This window comes from Xiphias gladius, chromosome 6 (assembly GCF_016859285.1).
Source record: "Xiphias gladius isolate SHS-SW01 ecotype Sanya breed wild chromosome 6, ASM1685928v1, whole genome shotgun sequence".
In the NCBI taxonomy this organism is placed as follows: Eukaryota; Metazoa; Chordata; class Actinopteri; order Istiophoriformes; family Xiphiidae; genus Xiphias; species Xiphias gladius.
In genome coordinates, this window is record NC_053405.1 from 22,541,030 (window position 1) to 22,559,379 (window position 18,350).

Genomic DNA, 18,350 nt, shown 5'->3' on the forward strand with positions numbered 1-18,350 from the left:
TAAAAGCAGATCTGCCTGACAGACACACAGTTTTTCCAGTAGGTCTACATTGGTTTGCTCATTAAAGAACCTCAGACAGAGATACACTGTTTCATCTGTACTCATAAAAATGTAAATGAGCTTTGAGCGCATGTGGAGTGAATTTCATGCATAAACCAACTTCCTTCACTGGTAAAAGATCTATGGTCGGCTCCTCTTTGCCATGTAGATACACACACACACGTATGCATGTAACAACAAACACGGATACACACAATGCATGTAAGCTCACAGATACACACAGACAGAAATGGTCACACAGGTTCTCCTTTGTCATGCTAAACACAGTCTGGCTGCCCAGTGATGATTGGTTGGCCCACTTTAGTGGTTTTGGGAGGGGTTATACATGGGGATAGAGGGACAAAGGGGGGTTAAAAGAGAGAAGGAGAAAGACCAGGAGAAAGGGGGGTTATCAGGGGGGTCCTGAATAAGAAACAAGGAATGTGGGGTGTGTAGATGGCTCAGAAGAATGAGATCTCAAATGGGTTTCATTATGTGTGTGTGTGTGTGTGTATCAGAAAGAGGTATTGTACACTATGCAGCTAGTTAATGCATAAATATTTAATTTCCTTCAATTAGTTCCTATCTGCCAGCTGGTGCTGCACGCACACAGTCTGCGCAGTGACACCTTTCTATAAGTTGTCAGTCTGCCCGACAGTCATACACCCTCAGGCACAGCTAATGATTCTGTTTTCATTAAGAACATCTGAGGCCATCTATAATCACACACACACACGAGAACACGCTCTAACACATGTGTGCAAACTAAAAAAGGGGTTCCTTCCCTATTTTGCTTCTGGTAATCATGGGTAATGATGCATAAATAAAGCCGGATCAGAATGCTGATGAATAAACGTATATACACACTCTCACCCAGCACTCAGCTGCTGAGACCACATATACAGCGCACGATTCTGGCAGCTGAGCACAAGCATCATCTGCAGATTTCACGTTGGCTCGAGTTCAACTCTTACTGAGCAGCAGAGTTGGTTTAGCAGCACTATAAGGAGCACACACACAAACACCATAAACTCACTATAAATACTCAATCGCCACCACAGACTATGGAATTTCATTGTCCTCTCTTTCTCCGTCTCATATGTGCACATGGACATGGATACACACTGTCTGATAGCCTCCTTTCATGCAGTTTAAAATGGATGTTTATTGTGAAAACACTTTTTGCAGACTCATCCACTTGAACCCTCCTTCGAAACCATACCTCTAAAAGTATCCTTGTGTAAACCCTAATTAAGTTTTACACAATGCAAAGAAGATAATATATCATCTGTTTGCTCTTGCTCAAACATAGGGTCATAGATTGAGCTGCAGGGGCTTTTTTTCTGAGTATAAACATGGATCGTCCAGAAGTGGCTCCACTGACTTTCAGTCCCGTAGCATAATATTAAAAGCTCTGCAGGGTCTGTCTGTGTGTTGCTATACTGACCAGCCACTCATATATATTATTATAAGTCTGTGAATATGATCTAAGTTTAGGGAAAGTCTTTTTCCATCAGCATCTCACAATTCTTGCTATCTGTTCTGATCGGTGATACAGTCGGGTGTTTAGTGACGTGATTTTCCACAAGCAATAGACGGGGAGATTGTTAACAACAGAGAGGAGTGTGACCTTTTGGCTGCGGGGGATCAGCGTCATAACCGGCCCTAGAGCATTAACCCTATATGTCTCTACCCAACTCCTGCCTCCCCATTAACTACTATAGCATTACAGCACTCAGTCACACAGCCCCTCATTAAAGCCGGAGAGGTTTAACCTCTACCTTTCCAGCCCTTAGCCACTTCAATCCTGAGCCGCTCTACAAATATTTTCCAGAATTTCTCAAATTCTTCGACTGGCTGTAGTGCCGTGGTCAAAGACTCTTGATGTGACATCTGGTGTAATTTTGGGAATGAGTGAACCAGGGGGCATGCAGTGTGTGTGTGTAGAGAGTTGTGCTCAGGAAAGGGTGGGAAACGGAAAGGTAGTGTCGGTCGGAGGTAGGTGTGGTTGTGAAATGAAATCCTGTCTATTTTTTTTTACCTCACAGTCCATTTCCGCCCCCCCCCCCCCTTCCTTCCCTCCCTGCTCGCTGTCCACTTGAGCTGGTCTTCCCTCTTCTTAACTGGTTTTGCACTAACGAAGAGAAATGGCATGAAATAGAATTGGTAGTGAAAGACATAAACATGGCGTATGTGTGGTTATACTTAAGATAAGTTCAGTGCAAAATTTAGTATAAATTTAAAATAATCACATTTAAATCCATAGGATGTACCTCCAAGGACCTTATCTTTCTAACAGCAGATAAGTGGTTTTTGCCAAGTGTCTAGTGGAAAACTGTAATCAAATAGCAAGTGCGAGGCCCTCACACACAAACCCAAACACAGGCTCCCATCCAAAGCTGCTGACCTAAATCTAAGAGCAGATATTCTCAGGAGTTCTGCATGAGTCTGTCTGTGCAGAGGCAGGAGCTGAGAAGAGAGTTGTTCCAGACTACCTGACTAGATAGAGATGCACAAGGAAGGAGAGAGAGATGGGGCTAATTGGAAAACAATATTCATTTCTCCATGAAGTCTGCCATGTCAAACATCCCTAATTTGGGTGTTTAGCAGTCAACAAAGTAAATCACTTTTTACTAGCTGCCATTAACTTGGATGTCACAAGCTCCTAGAGATACAATGTGTGTCTATTCAAGAGAAGTATGGAAGCTGTTTGCATTTTCTGTGTGTTTAAGTCCCACTCTTGATGCTCCTTGTCAGTCTATTCTTCTGTTTGGCAGATAAGGTTAAAGGTCCCGCAGAAAATAGACTCAAATAGGACAAGTGCCTGCAGTGCTCTCTGTATGACATTTCCTGCACTCACACACAGCCGAGGGCTCGATGCAGACATTCAATAGACACGCACAGAGCAATATGTAACATCAATCTCGAGATTGAGTTCTGACAATAGTTGATATGTGTATGGTATTTACAATGTGATTACATCACTGTATGTATGTCTTTGTGCAATCTCTGGCTGTAGGGGGTGGCCTGTGGTGGGTTGTGATGTGTGTTTATGTCACGACTGGAGGACAAGGCGAGGTTCGGGCTCTTCAGAATGTGAAGAGCGTCCTCTGGCAGCAGAGCATCATTGTATTATGCAATAAGATAAAGATCAGCAGACAACCATGGCCACAGGGCTATTAGTCCCTCAAGAATGGATGTAAATTTTAGTGGGCATTTTTGTGTAGATGTATATTTTTGTATGTGTTGTGATGGAAAGTAGTGGTGGGATTGTGGCCCGACGTGTGTGTGTGTGTGTGTGTGTGTGTTTGTGTGTATGGCATTTTCAGCCCGTCATTGTGACATGTGGCTGGTTTCTTCTGGTGCAGGAGTTAAATGACAAACCCCTGGGGTTTGTGTGTGCACAGGGCTGCAATCAAAGGTGTGTGGGTGTGAGTGTGTGCATGTGTGTTCTGTGAGGTTTATGAGGGAGAGGGAGCGCCTAGAGCTGTCATTAGATGGACTCCGTGGTCTGAAGGGTGAAACAGTCTGTGGATGTGTGCATTTATATATCTGCAATGTGTGTGTGTGTGTGTGTGTGTGTGTGTGTGTGTGTGTATGGATAGCATGTGTGAGACATCTGTGGCTCGATCTGTATGTGTGTGTGTGTGTGTGTGTGTGTGTGTGTTTGTGTGTGTGTGCCCCATGTGATTCCCATGGGCAAGCGAGACATCAGGTTTACTGATGTGACTGTGACTCTTTATGCTGGTACAGAAACCAGACACACTCATCTCTTTAACACTTTTTCACTGTTTCCATCCTGGCAAACAATTACATTGCACAGTAAAACAAAGACAAAGCATGAACGACAGCTTGTCGTTTATTCTTTGACAACAATAGTGTAGTAAAGCCTCTGTCTCTCCTGTCTCTGTCCAAGTTCTCATCTATGATTATAACCCTTGCAGGTAAACACCCTCAACCTGCTTGTTTAGATAATTTTGGATTACTGGGCAGGACCCTACCATAAACTTTTGTTAGCAGTAATTCTTGCATGTGTTTAAGCTTGTGTTTGACTTTGAGTTGTTGTTGTAAGTGAATATTACGTGGAATTCTGTGTGTAGGCAATGCACTCATTCAAAAACATCTGATTGTCCTATATACCCATGAAAATAAGAACTCTGAGGTTTTCTACCTCTTGCACAGTTGTCTTGTTTTCTTTATTTAACTCTCTATCTTTATAGAATTCTATTTCATTTCTACCAGTTAACCTGATAGGACCAGGAGATTAAATAAACCAACAATAATGATAGTAATGGTAATGGTAATACTAGCCCTTTAATGTAAATGACAGCAGAGGTAGCAGATGATCTTATACAGCCGTGCTTCATTATAGCCAACTGACTGAGAGCTGCAGGCCTCATTACATCTCTCTGTTAGACCACACTGTCCTCGTCTGGCCTCCTCCCTACTGTTACACAGGCCCCTCTGTCTGTCACTTTCTCCTACTACATTGCCCACAACAATCCTCTGTATTTGTGTGTGTGTGCGTGTCTGTGTGTGTGTGTGTGTGTGTGTGTGTGTGTGTGTGCTTGTGTGCTTGTGGACATGCTGTGCGCATCCAGAGATGGGGGGTTGGGGGTCAGGGAGATTGCACTGTTTCAGTGAGAACAATACCCCTTTTGATGCATCTCAGGGCTCTTTGTTTCGTTAACGAGGACCAATAGGCCGGTCGCAGACATAAGGAGGATGAAATGGAGGGAGGGAAAAAGTGAGTGAGGTAGAGATGAGAGACCATCCTTGCTTGGCACTCAAGGTCTGCTTGATTATCTGTCAGTAGTTTATGGCTGTTGCTGCTTCTAGCTGTATTGTTGACTGGATTGTGAGCTGTAGCGCTTATCTGCTCAGCTGTGGCCAGCACTGTGTAGTAATCAGCTCAGCATCTTTATTGGCGCAGGCCTTATCTGTGGTGCAGCCACTGAGCCTTATCCTGTTTACATACAGAGAAGAAGCTTGGCTGACAAGGCTCCCTGCAATACTAGAAAACGTCATGCAGAACATTCACACTGTCGCTCCAATTTAACACCTATTGTCTCAAGATAATTACAGTTCACGATATGTGTGGAGGTGAGTAGAATATTAAGGGGAAGGACTGCAAGAAAAGCAGGAAAGTAGTGAGTGAAGTTTAGGAGAGCATTATCCAGACGGAGGTGTCGGGTTTCAAAGACTCCACAGCCCTCTTCTCCACAGCCAGGCTTTTGTCCCAGGGGGTAATAATGCCATTATGGCAACAACAGAGAAACGCCCATCCAGCCACCCAACCAAGTGGCCAAATAGCCTGATCTAGCCCCTGGGCACTGCTCAAGTTTCCCTTCATTGGAGCAGCTGTGCGTTCGTCTTCCTATTTCAACTGACAGTGGAGCCAAGCATTAGGAATGTCTTGATGAGTTGTAACTGATCTTTTTAAAACACATAATAAATATCATCTTGCCTTCCCTTCTTGCTAATTTGGACCAGAATTTATTTCCCACAAAACAGTGTTGAATCCAACTTCTCTTCAAATGTGCCTAGAAGCCAACAGCAACATGGGGCCGGCAGCATCATTCAGAGGCTGCCCTCACAGGTGCCTGCTGGTAAAAGTCCCCAAGAGAGTGTCCCAACAGATGCCTGTGTGTAAAAGGCATTTATTCCTGTGAATAAAATCTCTCTGAGTAAGCACATGCTTCAGCCAGCGGCCCCCCAGTTGCTGCAGCATTCACACAGAGGGAGAAAAAGGACAGGGATTCACTCTGTACGCCACTCTGCTGACCTCAGCCACTCCTGTGTGTGTGTGTGTGTGTTTGTGTGTCTGTCTGTCTGTGTTTGTGTATTTGTGAGCTTTGTACATGTGTGAGACACATCAGCAGCTTGTGGAAACAAAGAACTGATATCTGGAGCCACACATCTGTATCGGTGTACATGTGTGCATGTTCGAGCATTTGTTTATACAGTGATTATGCGTATGGATGAAGCCTGGGTGGTTTTATGGAGCCAAGTTTGTTTATTTGGATTGCAAAAGCATTTTTAAAGCCCTTTGTGGTCGACAACTTAAAAATGTTTGAGAAAGGCTTTGCTGAAGTTGCCAATGGAACCACAGTAATCCACTTTAACACCCACATAGCCACACGCATAAGTCACACACACGGTCTCACACACAAATGTATAATGGCAGTGTTACAATGACAGTTGTACCCTGCTCTTGTATGCTACAGTATAATCCTAGAGCTATGTCACATCCCTCAACTTCGACCCTTGGCCCTGTAGCTACTTCCGGGGTCTGTCATGAACCTCAGCTAACCTATGCACTCTATTCCCAAATGTCTGGGAGGCCACACATACTCATGCTTCTGGCTTTAGTGACCTAAAGATAAAGTTAACTGTGTGGTCTTTCAGGTCTGTGTGGTATTATAGTGTGGATATGTGACAAATTTCATCACATCCAAGGCATCTGCTTGGCAGGCCGTATTTAAAACCCCAGAGGTCACAGCACTGTTTTAGCTGAGCGTGTGCGCGCCGTCTATAAATGTTAAGATATATATATTAGGACCTGGGCGAGGATGAAATTACATGCTTATTTGGAGGAGTTACTGTTGATATAATGCATTAATGCATTTCTCCATAGAAAACTTCCAAAATGATTATGTCCATAAACTGTTGCAACTGAGCCTGCTTCCTGCTCACCTGCCTGCATTTTGGTAGAACAATGTCCACCAACACGTGGACCTGGCACTGGGCCACTCATTCTCTCTGATCCCTTGTCCTTATCAGATACACACACACACGCGCGCGATCTCACTGTTCGCACACACAAGGCTAATCTTTGCCACACAAAAAGATATATACATTCCCTTGAGATTGCACACAAACACTGCACTTGCACTGTGACTTGTTGCTAGAAGAGTGCATTTATCCAAATGAATGGACTAGAGGGTCTTGCTAATGCAAGTAATTGAACAAAAACATCCTCTCTCTGTCTATCTCCCGACACACACATAGCAAATAACCACAACATAATATCTATGCACACTTCTTTTAAGCGATGTAGGTCACTTTAGGGTGTCGTTTAGCAACGTATATTATGTTGCAGGGTGTGTGTGTGTGTATATGTCAAGATCTGAAAGATAGAAGTATGTCAAAAGTGTCCTCAAAAGACTGGGATTGGTCTGATATAGACAAACAGATGTAATGGATCTGTACACATAAGTCATGTCTCTCTGTCATAACAACACACAGAGTGAGACACATGCTCAGATCGGGTTGTTTCCAGGTTTGGGGTGAGAAGTGTATGTTCCTTGAGATGACATGTTGTGTAAAGGGATTTAAAAGGCTTGAAAACATTTTTATACATACTTTTTATGTTTAACTCAGTACATCACAAATACGGCTTTTTATATATTAAAATATATTTGTTAGATAAGCAGACTGCAGGGTTAGAGCCGGAATGTGTTAAAAATTGGATTTTTATCAGATTACTAAATTAGATCACTTCTTTCATGGACTGACTATTTAGTCTCTAAAATGTTTAAAAATAGTAGAAAATGCCTTTCATAATTTTCTGGAGATGAATGCAATGTCTCAGATTAGTTTATTTTTCCAAGTAACAGTCCAGAACCAAAAGATGTTCAATTTACAACTACATAAAACTGAGAAAAGAAACAAATTTCCACATCTGAGAAGTTGAAACCAAAAATGTTCAGCAATATTTTCTTAGTAAATGACTGAAAGGATTATTCAATTATTAAAATCCTTTCAACACTAATCACTAATATAAAACACACTCTGGTTGTTTCTTTCAAAAAAAAATTTTTTTTTTCTTATAACTAAAGAAGTCAAAGTTTTTAAATGTTAGATGTTTTAAGCAGAGGCTGCCAAACAACAACTTTGCCTAAAGCTAAATTGGCTAAATTTGAACTTAAATCAGGAACTACGTGATCAGTTAATAAGTAAGAAAAATTACCAGACATTTTATGCCAGTTTTCAGGACTTGACAGTTTTTGATTCTCTGTGCTTTGGACACATTTAAGTTGGTACCAAAAAGCATTGAGGTTTGGTATAAAGCCCTTGACTGAGCTGATCAGCTTAGTTCCCTAACAGCCGTCTGATCTGTTGTCGAGCAGTGTGAGAAATCAGAGAAGTTTGACTGATTATCTGGCCAGTCTATGGAGTCAAGACCCCCTCAGCATCCGCCCTCTGTAACCTTCTTCTGAATAGTCCTGTCTCGGTCCCACTCCTTCTCAGGACGGGTCACATGGTGTGTTTGAGAGACAGGAGGAGGAAATCCTCCATTAGACCAGACCACAATGCCTCTTCCTCTGCCCTGGTCCGCCTCCCATTCATCTCTCACACTCACTGCTGACACTCCAGCTCGATCACTATAATCATGATATCATTCTAATTCTGCTCCTGAAAGCCACGAAAGTCCATTAAAATGTCAATAGAGTGGTGAGAGTCATGAGAGTGGGAGAAGGCGAAGCTTGCCACTATAGTCTCAGCAGACACGCAGGTGTTTCTCTAGGGAAATTAGTGCCATGTCAAGGGGAATTAACCTTTTGAGCACTGCAGAGCTTTAGCTGGCATAAGAATAGCTATTGTTTCCTGTTCTGGCAAGTACAGTCTGTCTTAAGATGAGAGAAAATAATAGAACATTGCTGATCTTTACCCTGCAGGACTGAGGAACTTTGTACTGGATATTAATGACCGCTATTGAACTACAGCAAAATGCAAAGTTTTAACAGTGTAGTGTGCGGATAAAAGAAACACATTTTTTCCTTTACGTCTGTGGAAAATGTAAAAGTCGGACTTAGTCCTGTTAGTCCTGCTAATCTAACCCCTCACTCCCTGTACTAAATATAACTCCGAAGCCAATCAAACATTACTGGCTGGATAATCTCTGTCACACAAACAATTGTGTGCGCACACACACACACACACACACACACACATACACGCATAGGAAGTTAAATACCTAAACTCAAAGTGCACAAACATATGCACACACACCATGTATACACACATGCACATACTTTTGTGCAGTGATTTTTAGCAGGCAGTGGAGCGTGAACATGTGAGTGGATTTACAGATGGAAAATAAGTACAGCACACACAAGTGCACATGCTGACACACACACACACACACACACACACACACACACACACACACACACACACACACACACACACACACACAAAGGCCTTGCCATGACCTCTGCATATAAACACCGATTCCGGCAGCCAAAGAAATGCCTCTCTCTCTCTCTCTCTCTCTCTCACTCTCTATCTGACCTTTGGTAAGTTGTCTGCAGTGGTCCTCCTGTCAACCTGAAAGAGAGAAGTGCATGACGGGATCTGATAAGACAAATAGAACTGTTCCCAATCTCACCAAGCCACCCACTTAGGATATGTTTTTTTTTTCTCCTGCTGCATTTGCCATACTTTCTGTACCTGTATTTCTCTTTCACTTTCTCTCCGTTGAGAGTTTTTTAGGCTCCAGTTACTGCCAGACGCCTGTTTGTGCTGTTTAAAGGCAGCTCAGTGGCTAGATAGCTCTTAAGGCTCATTGACTCTAAAAGCACAGAACACACAACTTCTCCAGCAAGGCAAAAAACAACCTCTGTGTCAGCAGTAGAATTAAGGTAGGACTGTTTGCAAGCAGCAAAACTGCTTCTCCCCTTCTTTAGTAAGGATTTAAGAATCCCTGGCGTTACTGAATGTTACTGACCTCATGACAGAACTAGTAAAATAATTGTTTTTTAAATCACTGACGGACCATGGGCCTTGGACAACAGCCCAGCCCACCTCTTTCTTTTTCTCCCCTTTCTGTTTTTATCTCTCCCTCTGACACTCCCCCATCGCCCTTTTCCTCACTCTCCGGGTCAGCAGGCCCTGTGAAGGTCACGCTCTCTTTATCCTGTCGCCATAAAAGAGGTCATATTTCTTCACACCGCTGTTTGCAGATGAGGCTCGGATGGGCTGTAGGGTTAGTGCTCGAGTGTGTTTTATTTTTTGCTGAGAAGTTCCTGGACTGTCTGTGGTATGAGGAGAATGCCCACATACCAGGCTGTTTTCACGGAGATGGCATGGGAGGGGGCAGCACAAAACAGCTCGGCATCTGAAGGCTGGACAGTGTGCAGACAGAGAGGCTTTCATAAATTCTCAATAGTTAGCGTTGAGATGCTCAGTCGCTTGCTCTCGCTTTCCCTTTTCAGTCGTTCAGCTGGTCAGCGTTTGAGTTTCCCATCGTGTTTTCTGATCAGTTTAGCCTTTAAGCACCATTTTGCATGTGTGTGTTTGTCAGTGTGTGTATGTTTCCCATGTCTGTTAAGCCCATGACCTCCTTTCACTTCTCCTCATTAGCATATGAATCCCCCTACCCCCCACCCACAAGTAGGCCAGAGTGGAGGGATGGAGAAAGAGAGGGAGAGAGAAGGAGGAAAAAATGGAAAAGGAGAGTTGAGACTGGCGTGAGAGAAAGCCTTTCTGAAAAAGTTTTTTTTTACCCAGCTGAGTGTTTACCCATTGAACTCAGTTTGTGCACGAACTTAATCCATTGGTGTTGTCACTTTAAGGTATTAAACTGTGGCCAAGTTCAGTGGGCCATTAAGCTAAAAGACTCACAAGAACAGCAAACCCATATCTGCACCAGAGTCCACCCTGAATCTGAAGTTCTGCTGACTGACCTGCCCTGGCTCACCCAAGGCTAACCCTGCCTGTTCTGTAGACAGCGTGGTTCTCAGACACCACCAAAGCCCGCCCTGGCCCTGTGTGGGCCCACCAGCAGCCTGTTGAGCCCTGGCACTGCACCCTGTTTGTGCAGGTGTCTGCCTCTGTCATTCCATCTGCTACCCTCCGCTAACCACTGGAGAAAGAGACAGTGAAGAGCGAGACAGTTAGCTTTGTTTCCATGAAACAGCAGGATCGTCATCAACAGATGGAAGTTGCCCAGTTGTCATAGACATGTACCTATGCAAAACTTACATTTTTTCTGAGCAATTGAAGGACTGGTTGATGTTAGTATTGAAAGTTGAGCTTCAAAGTCCATTCTTGACCTCAAAATTGACAACATTTTTTTCAAAAAGCTTCACGTTTAAGAGACAAATTTCGTAATATTTATTTTCTGCGGTCAAAGACCACAACTACCACATAGATTAATGAAAAATATTTTTCGAATTTAGCCATATTAGTGTGGGCATGGCCTGAATGTCTACTCATTGATCGAGCAGACATCTGAGACGACACTTTCCTCTTTCAAGTGGGAGTAGATGTTAATGAGTCTGAGAGCTGCGAGTGCATGCCTGACAAGCATGCATAAGAAAGTGTGTTTTGAGGTTTTTAAGAGTGTACAAGTTCATGCGGCTGGTGAGCGCTGTGTTTTTCAGGACAGACAAGTAACACAATCTCCATCTCCCATCACTGGTGTGACGACAGCCGTGGTTCTCCGCCACATTAGGAACATTCATGAGTAGATCTCTGACTTTGACCCAAATGTAAAAAATCCCTGTGATGTGAGCTAGCCACATGAACCGCATGCGGGAATATTTTCTGTGCAGTCTGACATTGAATGTATATGTTGGTGTGGCTTTTTGTGGGTCTTCAGGACGCCTTTGTGTCTTGAGTCTTTTTTTATGAGCTACTACAGTCATACGTACACACGCACTCATACGAAAATTGTTCCAGAGTTGGGTGGGCTTAGTTTTATTTTTCTTGGTATTCACACATTTTAAAATCCCTCCAGGAAAACTTTGAAAGTCCTAGCCAGAGTTTGCACGGCTGTATTTGTATCAACACTCTTATATGGAATGGCACTCTCTTCCCCTGCAATCCATAACACTGAACTCCTCACAATGTATTGACATAGTCCCTATGTTGATTTGTTTCTTTTGTCTCCAATAATGGACCCCTAGTCCTAGATGGCAGTGTTTATTTGCTCTGTCAGGGGAGTTTACTCAGTAAACAGCCTGTTTAATGTTAACATGACCTCACACACACCTGTGAATCTGTTAATGTGTGTTTTAATGTTATATTTTTTCCTCAGCTTACAGGTAAGTGGAGTTAGTTATATGGCTTATGTATGTGTGTGTGCGTGGGTTCATCCATCCATGTGTGTGTGTGTGTGTGTGTGTGTGTGTTTGTGTGTGTGTGTGTGTGTGTGTGTGTGTTTGTTTGTGTTTGTGTGTGTGCGTGTGTGTGTGTGTAGCTATGCTGCCCAGCCTGGTTCTGCACCGCACCTCTATTCGTCCATACCAGAGGGGTCTGTACTGCAGTGACTCCAGCCTTAAATACCCCTACAAGAAAAGCACCGTCCCCTCCTCAGTGCTTACTTCTGTTGGGTTGACACTGCCCACGGTGTCCGTAAGTCCCCCCCCCCCCCCCAAACACAAAGAGTGTCGGCCTTGGGGAACACTGAAGGCAGAAACAGGGTGGGCTGGAGGTTCATGGCAGTGGCTGTGAAGGAGTGATGACGCTACAGTAGAGCTAATTCAGTTTAGAAAAGTTGATATATATTATTATTATTATGTCATTTTGAAAATCTGTTACTCCTTTGCTCTAAGCTGCTCATACATGACATCCTTAAGCCCCACCCACTTCTGCTATACCCCATGATCCCCTGGTGCCAGCATGCTCCTTGTGCTTCTTTCCTGTTCATGTCTGTGTCACTGACCAGGTGCTTTTATGCTTTCTTTCTTTTCTCCCTCTTCCTTTCTTCCTCTGTCTTTGCTCCCCCCTTTCTTTGTGTCTTTTATAGCTAGCCTGCCTTTCCTGATCATTGAGACTAGCACCATAAAGCCGTACCAGCGCGGGTTTTACTGTTCGGACGAGTCCATCCGGTACCCCCGAAAAGAGGGAGACACCATTAGTGATGCTGTGCTTTGTGGTGTTGGCATTCTTATTGCCATCTTCTCTGTAAGTCAACCTTCACACCTCCCTTTGTTTACTGCTGTTACTCAAATTAAAAGTCATTTCTTTTGACTCTGAGATACGTCATAGTCCAATAGCTAACATAGCGCCTTAATCAAAAAGTTTGAGTGATTTTTTTATCATGCAGAATTTTCTAAAATACTCCAGTCTTTTGCTATAAATGTGCTCTATATGTCTTCCCCCTCCATTCTATAATGTTCTCTTCGTCATGCTTTATTCTTCCGTACTTACTTTGAGTCATCCAAGCCATTTGTAATGCCCCTTTTTTTTTATTACTTGGCTAAGCTAGTCAGTGGCAGTCAAAGGCCCCCCAAGTACCATTATGTACCAGCATGTGTTTGTGTGTATGTGTGCTGACGCATGCATGCCACAGACCAAAGAGATTTTATGAGCTCTAGGTCCATTCTCATGCCTCCTACTTGTATCCCTGCACTCTGACTCCACTCTGTACACTGCACATTACTTTGGGTGAATGTGTCAGTGCTCTCTCCCATGCCCGCAGTGCCCCGCTGATAGCATGAGGAGTCTCACCAATTAGCAAAAGCATGAAGCCGAAGCCATCATTCCCATGACTTGACTCTTGCTCCAGAGAGGGAATGGATCAAATGTTATGCCAGCAGATTAGAGGGGGGTCAGGGTTAGAGGAAACATGTTATTCTGACATTTGGTGGGGCATGTGTATGTCAGTTTGTGCCACGTGATCAGGATAGACGATCTTTACAGACCCCAGACATTCGGTGGCACAGCCCCCTCACAATTTCCCAGACTGAGACGTTGCTTCACCGCCATCTCCTTGCTATGAGCTTGGTGGGCACACACGCACACACACCGCACACACACACTGTACCAGCTCAACTCTTCTGCTTATTGGAACCAGGAGACTGTGCTTGTGTTAGTTAGTTCCCTCACATGTTCATGTGTGGGCAAAGCTGGCGTGTCTCACACAGCTGTGTTCCATTAGTGGCGTCTACTGCTGCGGTCTCACACAGCTGTGTTCCATTAGTGGCGTCTACTGCCATGCTGACACCATTCCTTTAAAGAACACGCGCGCATGCTCACTCATGCAGACACACACGCACACACAAACACACACTCACACATATAAATATATATATGTGCACTGGTAGCATATTCCAGTCGAGCTTCTTGTTCATCTCCACTGCACGGGAAATCCCAACAGTCCCACTTTTCAGACCATGTTTCCACTGTGAGAAATACCGTTTGCAATACCGAGATAGAGTTCCATAAGCATACACACTGATGATGCAAATAATCCAATCAGGCACCTATTGAGCCTTGTGGTTTAATCAGAGATACCTGTTGTATCTATGGCAGGGCCTGTGTGCACTCAGGCAGGGAGATAAAGAAGGGGAGGAGAGGTTTGAATGCAAATACTGACAACCCAAATAAACTTCTCTTGCCTGTATTAGCCTCCTGTGGTTCTAATCTCCCACATAGATCAGAACAATTCATTGACAATAGCATACACACACACGCACAAACTAATACACTACCATGTTTGTTTCTTCTGGCTGTGAGCCTGCCAGCTGACCACCCAATAGGCAAGATAGATGTGTTTATCAAGCCTAACAATACACACACAGAATACATGTACTTATACAAACAGTAAACTTCTGCAACAATAGGATGTCTGGGAAATACTAAACCTTCATATGTGTATATATTTAGAGTCTCATTCACATTACAGAGTGTCCACTGGCTCAGAGATGGGCAGGTAAACATTTTCCTGTGAGATTGGGTGAGAAGGCAGGCCAAAGAGTGAAGCCGTGTGTGGACAGAGGAAGGAAAGGGAGATGTGGTCAGTGATGGAGAGCAGCTGGTCTGTCAGTCACATACCCCAGGTGGTAGAGACATGATTGACATCATGATTGGCATAAGCCCCCACAGCGTAGATGAGGTCTTTTCATGGGGCCCAACACTACTTAAAACCACCTATCTGCAATACCAGAGAAATCAGGGTTAGCCCACTCGATTTAAACTTCATAGCAGACCTTTACTCTAATGCAAATCCTACATAAATCAAAGTCAAGTAATTCATGATTTAGATACTGACCCAATCTAGATTTTTTTCGTTGATTTCATGTTTTCCTTTTTCCACTGCCTTTACTCTCATTATCCTTCATATCCCACATAAAAAACCATCATATCATTGAGCAGAGCATCACCACTCCTCAGTAATCTAATTTCACATCCAAACTGCCTGACGGAAAGGCAGGCCATGCTCATTCTATATGTTTGTCTGTGTGTCAGTCTCCCATTCTGCCTCTCCTGTCTGTCCTTTACACATCATCTCTACTCCATCTGTGACCTGGGCCTGGAATTAAATTAGATTTCCTGCATGATACACACTCAGGTGTTACTATTGTACTGCATGCATCTGTATCTAAACGTACTGTACGACTGTAGGATTCAATAGCATCACATATCTAGATTTTGTCTTATATTTGTGATCTGCATTTATTTTAAAAAACAAATCTTTTCTTTAAGATTGTGATTGGGGAATGCTTCAGGATTCATCAGCTACACGAAGGAACCAAGTCTTTCGTCGGGAATCCCTATGTCGCAGCCCTCTACAAACAGGTCAGCTATCCATTAGTGCTTTTCAGATTATACAAAGCTGACCTGACTTGCTAAAACCCTTCCCTGAACAGTGATTGTCCAAACAAAGCTTTTCAGCTGTAATTAGGCACAGAAGGCCTGTCTGGCTTTTGATTTTTCCACATGATGTTTTCCACTTCTTGAAGAAGAAGTTTTTTTACCTTTTCCAAAACCAAAAATACAAGAGCAGAAGTGTATGGAATGGATTAGACAGTGTGGTTTTCTACTCTGTAAGCCCCAAACATTAGCATGTCAGCCTAACTAGCTTACTACCTACAATTGTAACCTGCATTATTTCCTAGGCCAAAGGCATTTCATACTACATTATTTTGTGGGGTTACAGGTTAGGTTGAAAAAAAAGCCCCCTTCAGGAGTAGCACATCCAATGTGTAGTGTTTCTGTTTTGTGTGTATCGAGTCCTCCATGCTACTGTGGGCTAACATTAGGAGCTCTCTCCTGCTCTGTTGGATTTGGGGATATTTACATTCCTTCTAACGCGTCCAGTATGTTATCTGAGATAGCTTTACATTTACCAAGCAAATCGGTTAGTCCTTATCCTAAATGCTTTTTCTTTTGTAACATTGAAAGTGTAACCTACTGTTTGAAAAAACGAAAATAAAGCAAAAACCCAGCTTTTATCTTGCTTGTCCAAGTATGTAAGCTAAGCAGCTAAAGTGGAAAATGTTATATTAAAAAACTCTGGTCTTAAATTTTGTCTAATCGTACTAATAACGCTAGCAATAACTAGCTTTACACAGCAATACTGCTTGAAATGAGATGCCTGCTTCTGACTACCGCTGCTAAAATCAAAGTCCAGTTGTTTTGAAAAATTAACCAAGAATTTGGAATGGTAAATCTGCAACCGTTATCGTTTTAAACCACATCTGTGCCATGCAAGATCACAAAGCTTGACTGGCATAGCAACAGTAAATAAGGGGGACGGGGCTTAATTAACAGACAATTATAGACATCTACACTGAATTTATGTCTAATTTTTAATGTGTGTCATCTTGCAGATGGGTGTGTTTCTCTTTGGTTGTGCCATCAGCCAGTCATTCACAGACATTGCCAAGGTGTCGGTGGGACGTATGAGACCCCACTTTTTAGATGTGTGTAGACCAAATTTCTCCACCATCAACTGTTCACTGGGATACATCACCAACTATACCTGTGCTGGCGAAGAGAGTGATGTTCAGGAGGCCAGGTTTGTGTAAACACTATTACATACACTATACTGTGTATATAGTGAATGTGATGCTGTATTAAAAAAATACTCCTTAAATTGAAAAACTGACTGAAGATAATCTTTCGGTCCACAGGAAATCCTTCTTCTCAGGACATGCCTCTTTTTCAATGTATGCCATGCTCTACCTGGCTGTAAGTAACCATTAAATCCTCTTGCACACACATCACAACACACTCACATTCATGCAAATGCACACATGCTGAGAGCCACAGAAACAATGGTTTACAGATTGTAGAGGGAGTCATGGTAATAAGGTTCGGCTTTAATTTGGGATTCACTGCCTGACGAAAAAACAAAACATTGTTCTTATCCACTTTTTCTCCTTCTCCTCCTCCTCTGCTCTATCTCCTCAGTCAGTTTATGAAGAGTTTTATTCTTCTTTTTACTCCTCGGAGAGATGGATGGATACACTCCAACTGTTTTGGGTCCAAACGGTCTAATTACGCACACACACAGACAATTGCCAGCTCATAGCTCCCTAGTCATCTCTTCCCCCATCCTCCTCTGTTTACAAACCACAAGTTTTCACCTCACTTTGCGGGCTACATTCAGAGTCAGGGGATGAGAAGAGAAGAGAGTCAGTGTTTTGGGATGTCTAGCCCAGGTTTGGTTTCAAGGTTGTCTTGGTTCTCACAATGGGCTGACAGTTAAAGTTCTGGTGTATTGTTTTATATTGTAATGCAGTGAGAGCTTGCTGTGGGTATTTCCCAGCCTCTGGTTGAACCCACAGCTGTACTCTGGTCAGACCAAGGAAAAGAGATGAATAAAAAGCAGGGGGAAAGCAGAGAGGGAACGGAGATGTGCTGCATCCAGACCACAGAGTGACACACTAGTCAGAGACCAGTGTTCCAGCTGCGGCAAGCTTCGGACCATAGCCAGAGCAGGCTGGTGCAGAAAGAGAGTGGAGAGCAGAATGAGTGAAGGAGAGGAGGAGCAGTTTGTAGCTGATGTTTTGGAATACAAAACCAGCCTGAAACAAAGCCCACAGTGGCGGTATTCCTAGTGGAAAAAGGAAACTGTGGCATGTTGTGTTTTTACCAGCTGAAAACCAGTCATGTGACATCATGTTTTTACTCACAAAGCCTCCCACCACACATAGAAGTATTCTTATGTTTCTTATATTCTTATTTTTCCTCCTGTGTCCTCCAGATGTTACTAACACTCAAAATCTAAATTAAAATCAAAAGAATCAGAAGATGGATAAAAAATGCTACTTTAATTGCTAGCTATGGGTGCATGACATGCAAAGACGATGCATCTAGACCTCCAGATTTATATTTTAATAGGAATTTAAAGGAAGAGTGGTTGAGATCTTCTCTTCTAACTCTCAACAAGAAAGTGAATAATTACATTTCCCAAAATGTCAAACTATTCCTTCAAATTACAAAGTCTTCAGTAAAATTATTAATTTTCTCTCAATCAAATAATTCATTTCTGCACTACACATCACCTTACACCTAAACATCACATTTATGCAGAACAGTTCTGGTAAAAAACAGGTTCTTAAGAGGTTTTT

The 18,350-nt window shown here is 43.0% G+C and overlaps 1 protein-coding gene across 2 annotated transcripts in view; it reads left to right on the plus strand.

The window, feature by feature from the left end:
* The window catches only part of plpp3 (phospholipid phosphatase 3), a 30,667-nt gene that overhangs the window by 2,140 nt on the left and 10,177 nt on the right, over positions 1 to 18,350 (plus strand). Inside the window, exons 2-5 of one of the 2 annotated variants that reach the window (XM_040128591.1) lie at positions 12,248 to 12,402; positions 15,478 to 15,570; positions 16,605 to 16,792; positions 16,908 to 16,965. In XM_040128591.1, coding sequence (XP_039984525.1) covers positions 12,248 to 12,402; positions 15,478 to 15,570; positions 16,605 to 16,792; positions 16,908 to 16,965 — 494 coding nt within the window. Of the gene's footprint in view, positions 1 to 12,247; positions 12,403 to 12,796; positions 12,955 to 15,477; positions 15,571 to 16,604; positions 16,793 to 16,907; positions 16,966 to 18,350 lie in introns of both variants that reach the window. The other variant, XM_040128589.1, reaches the window with a different exon arrangement.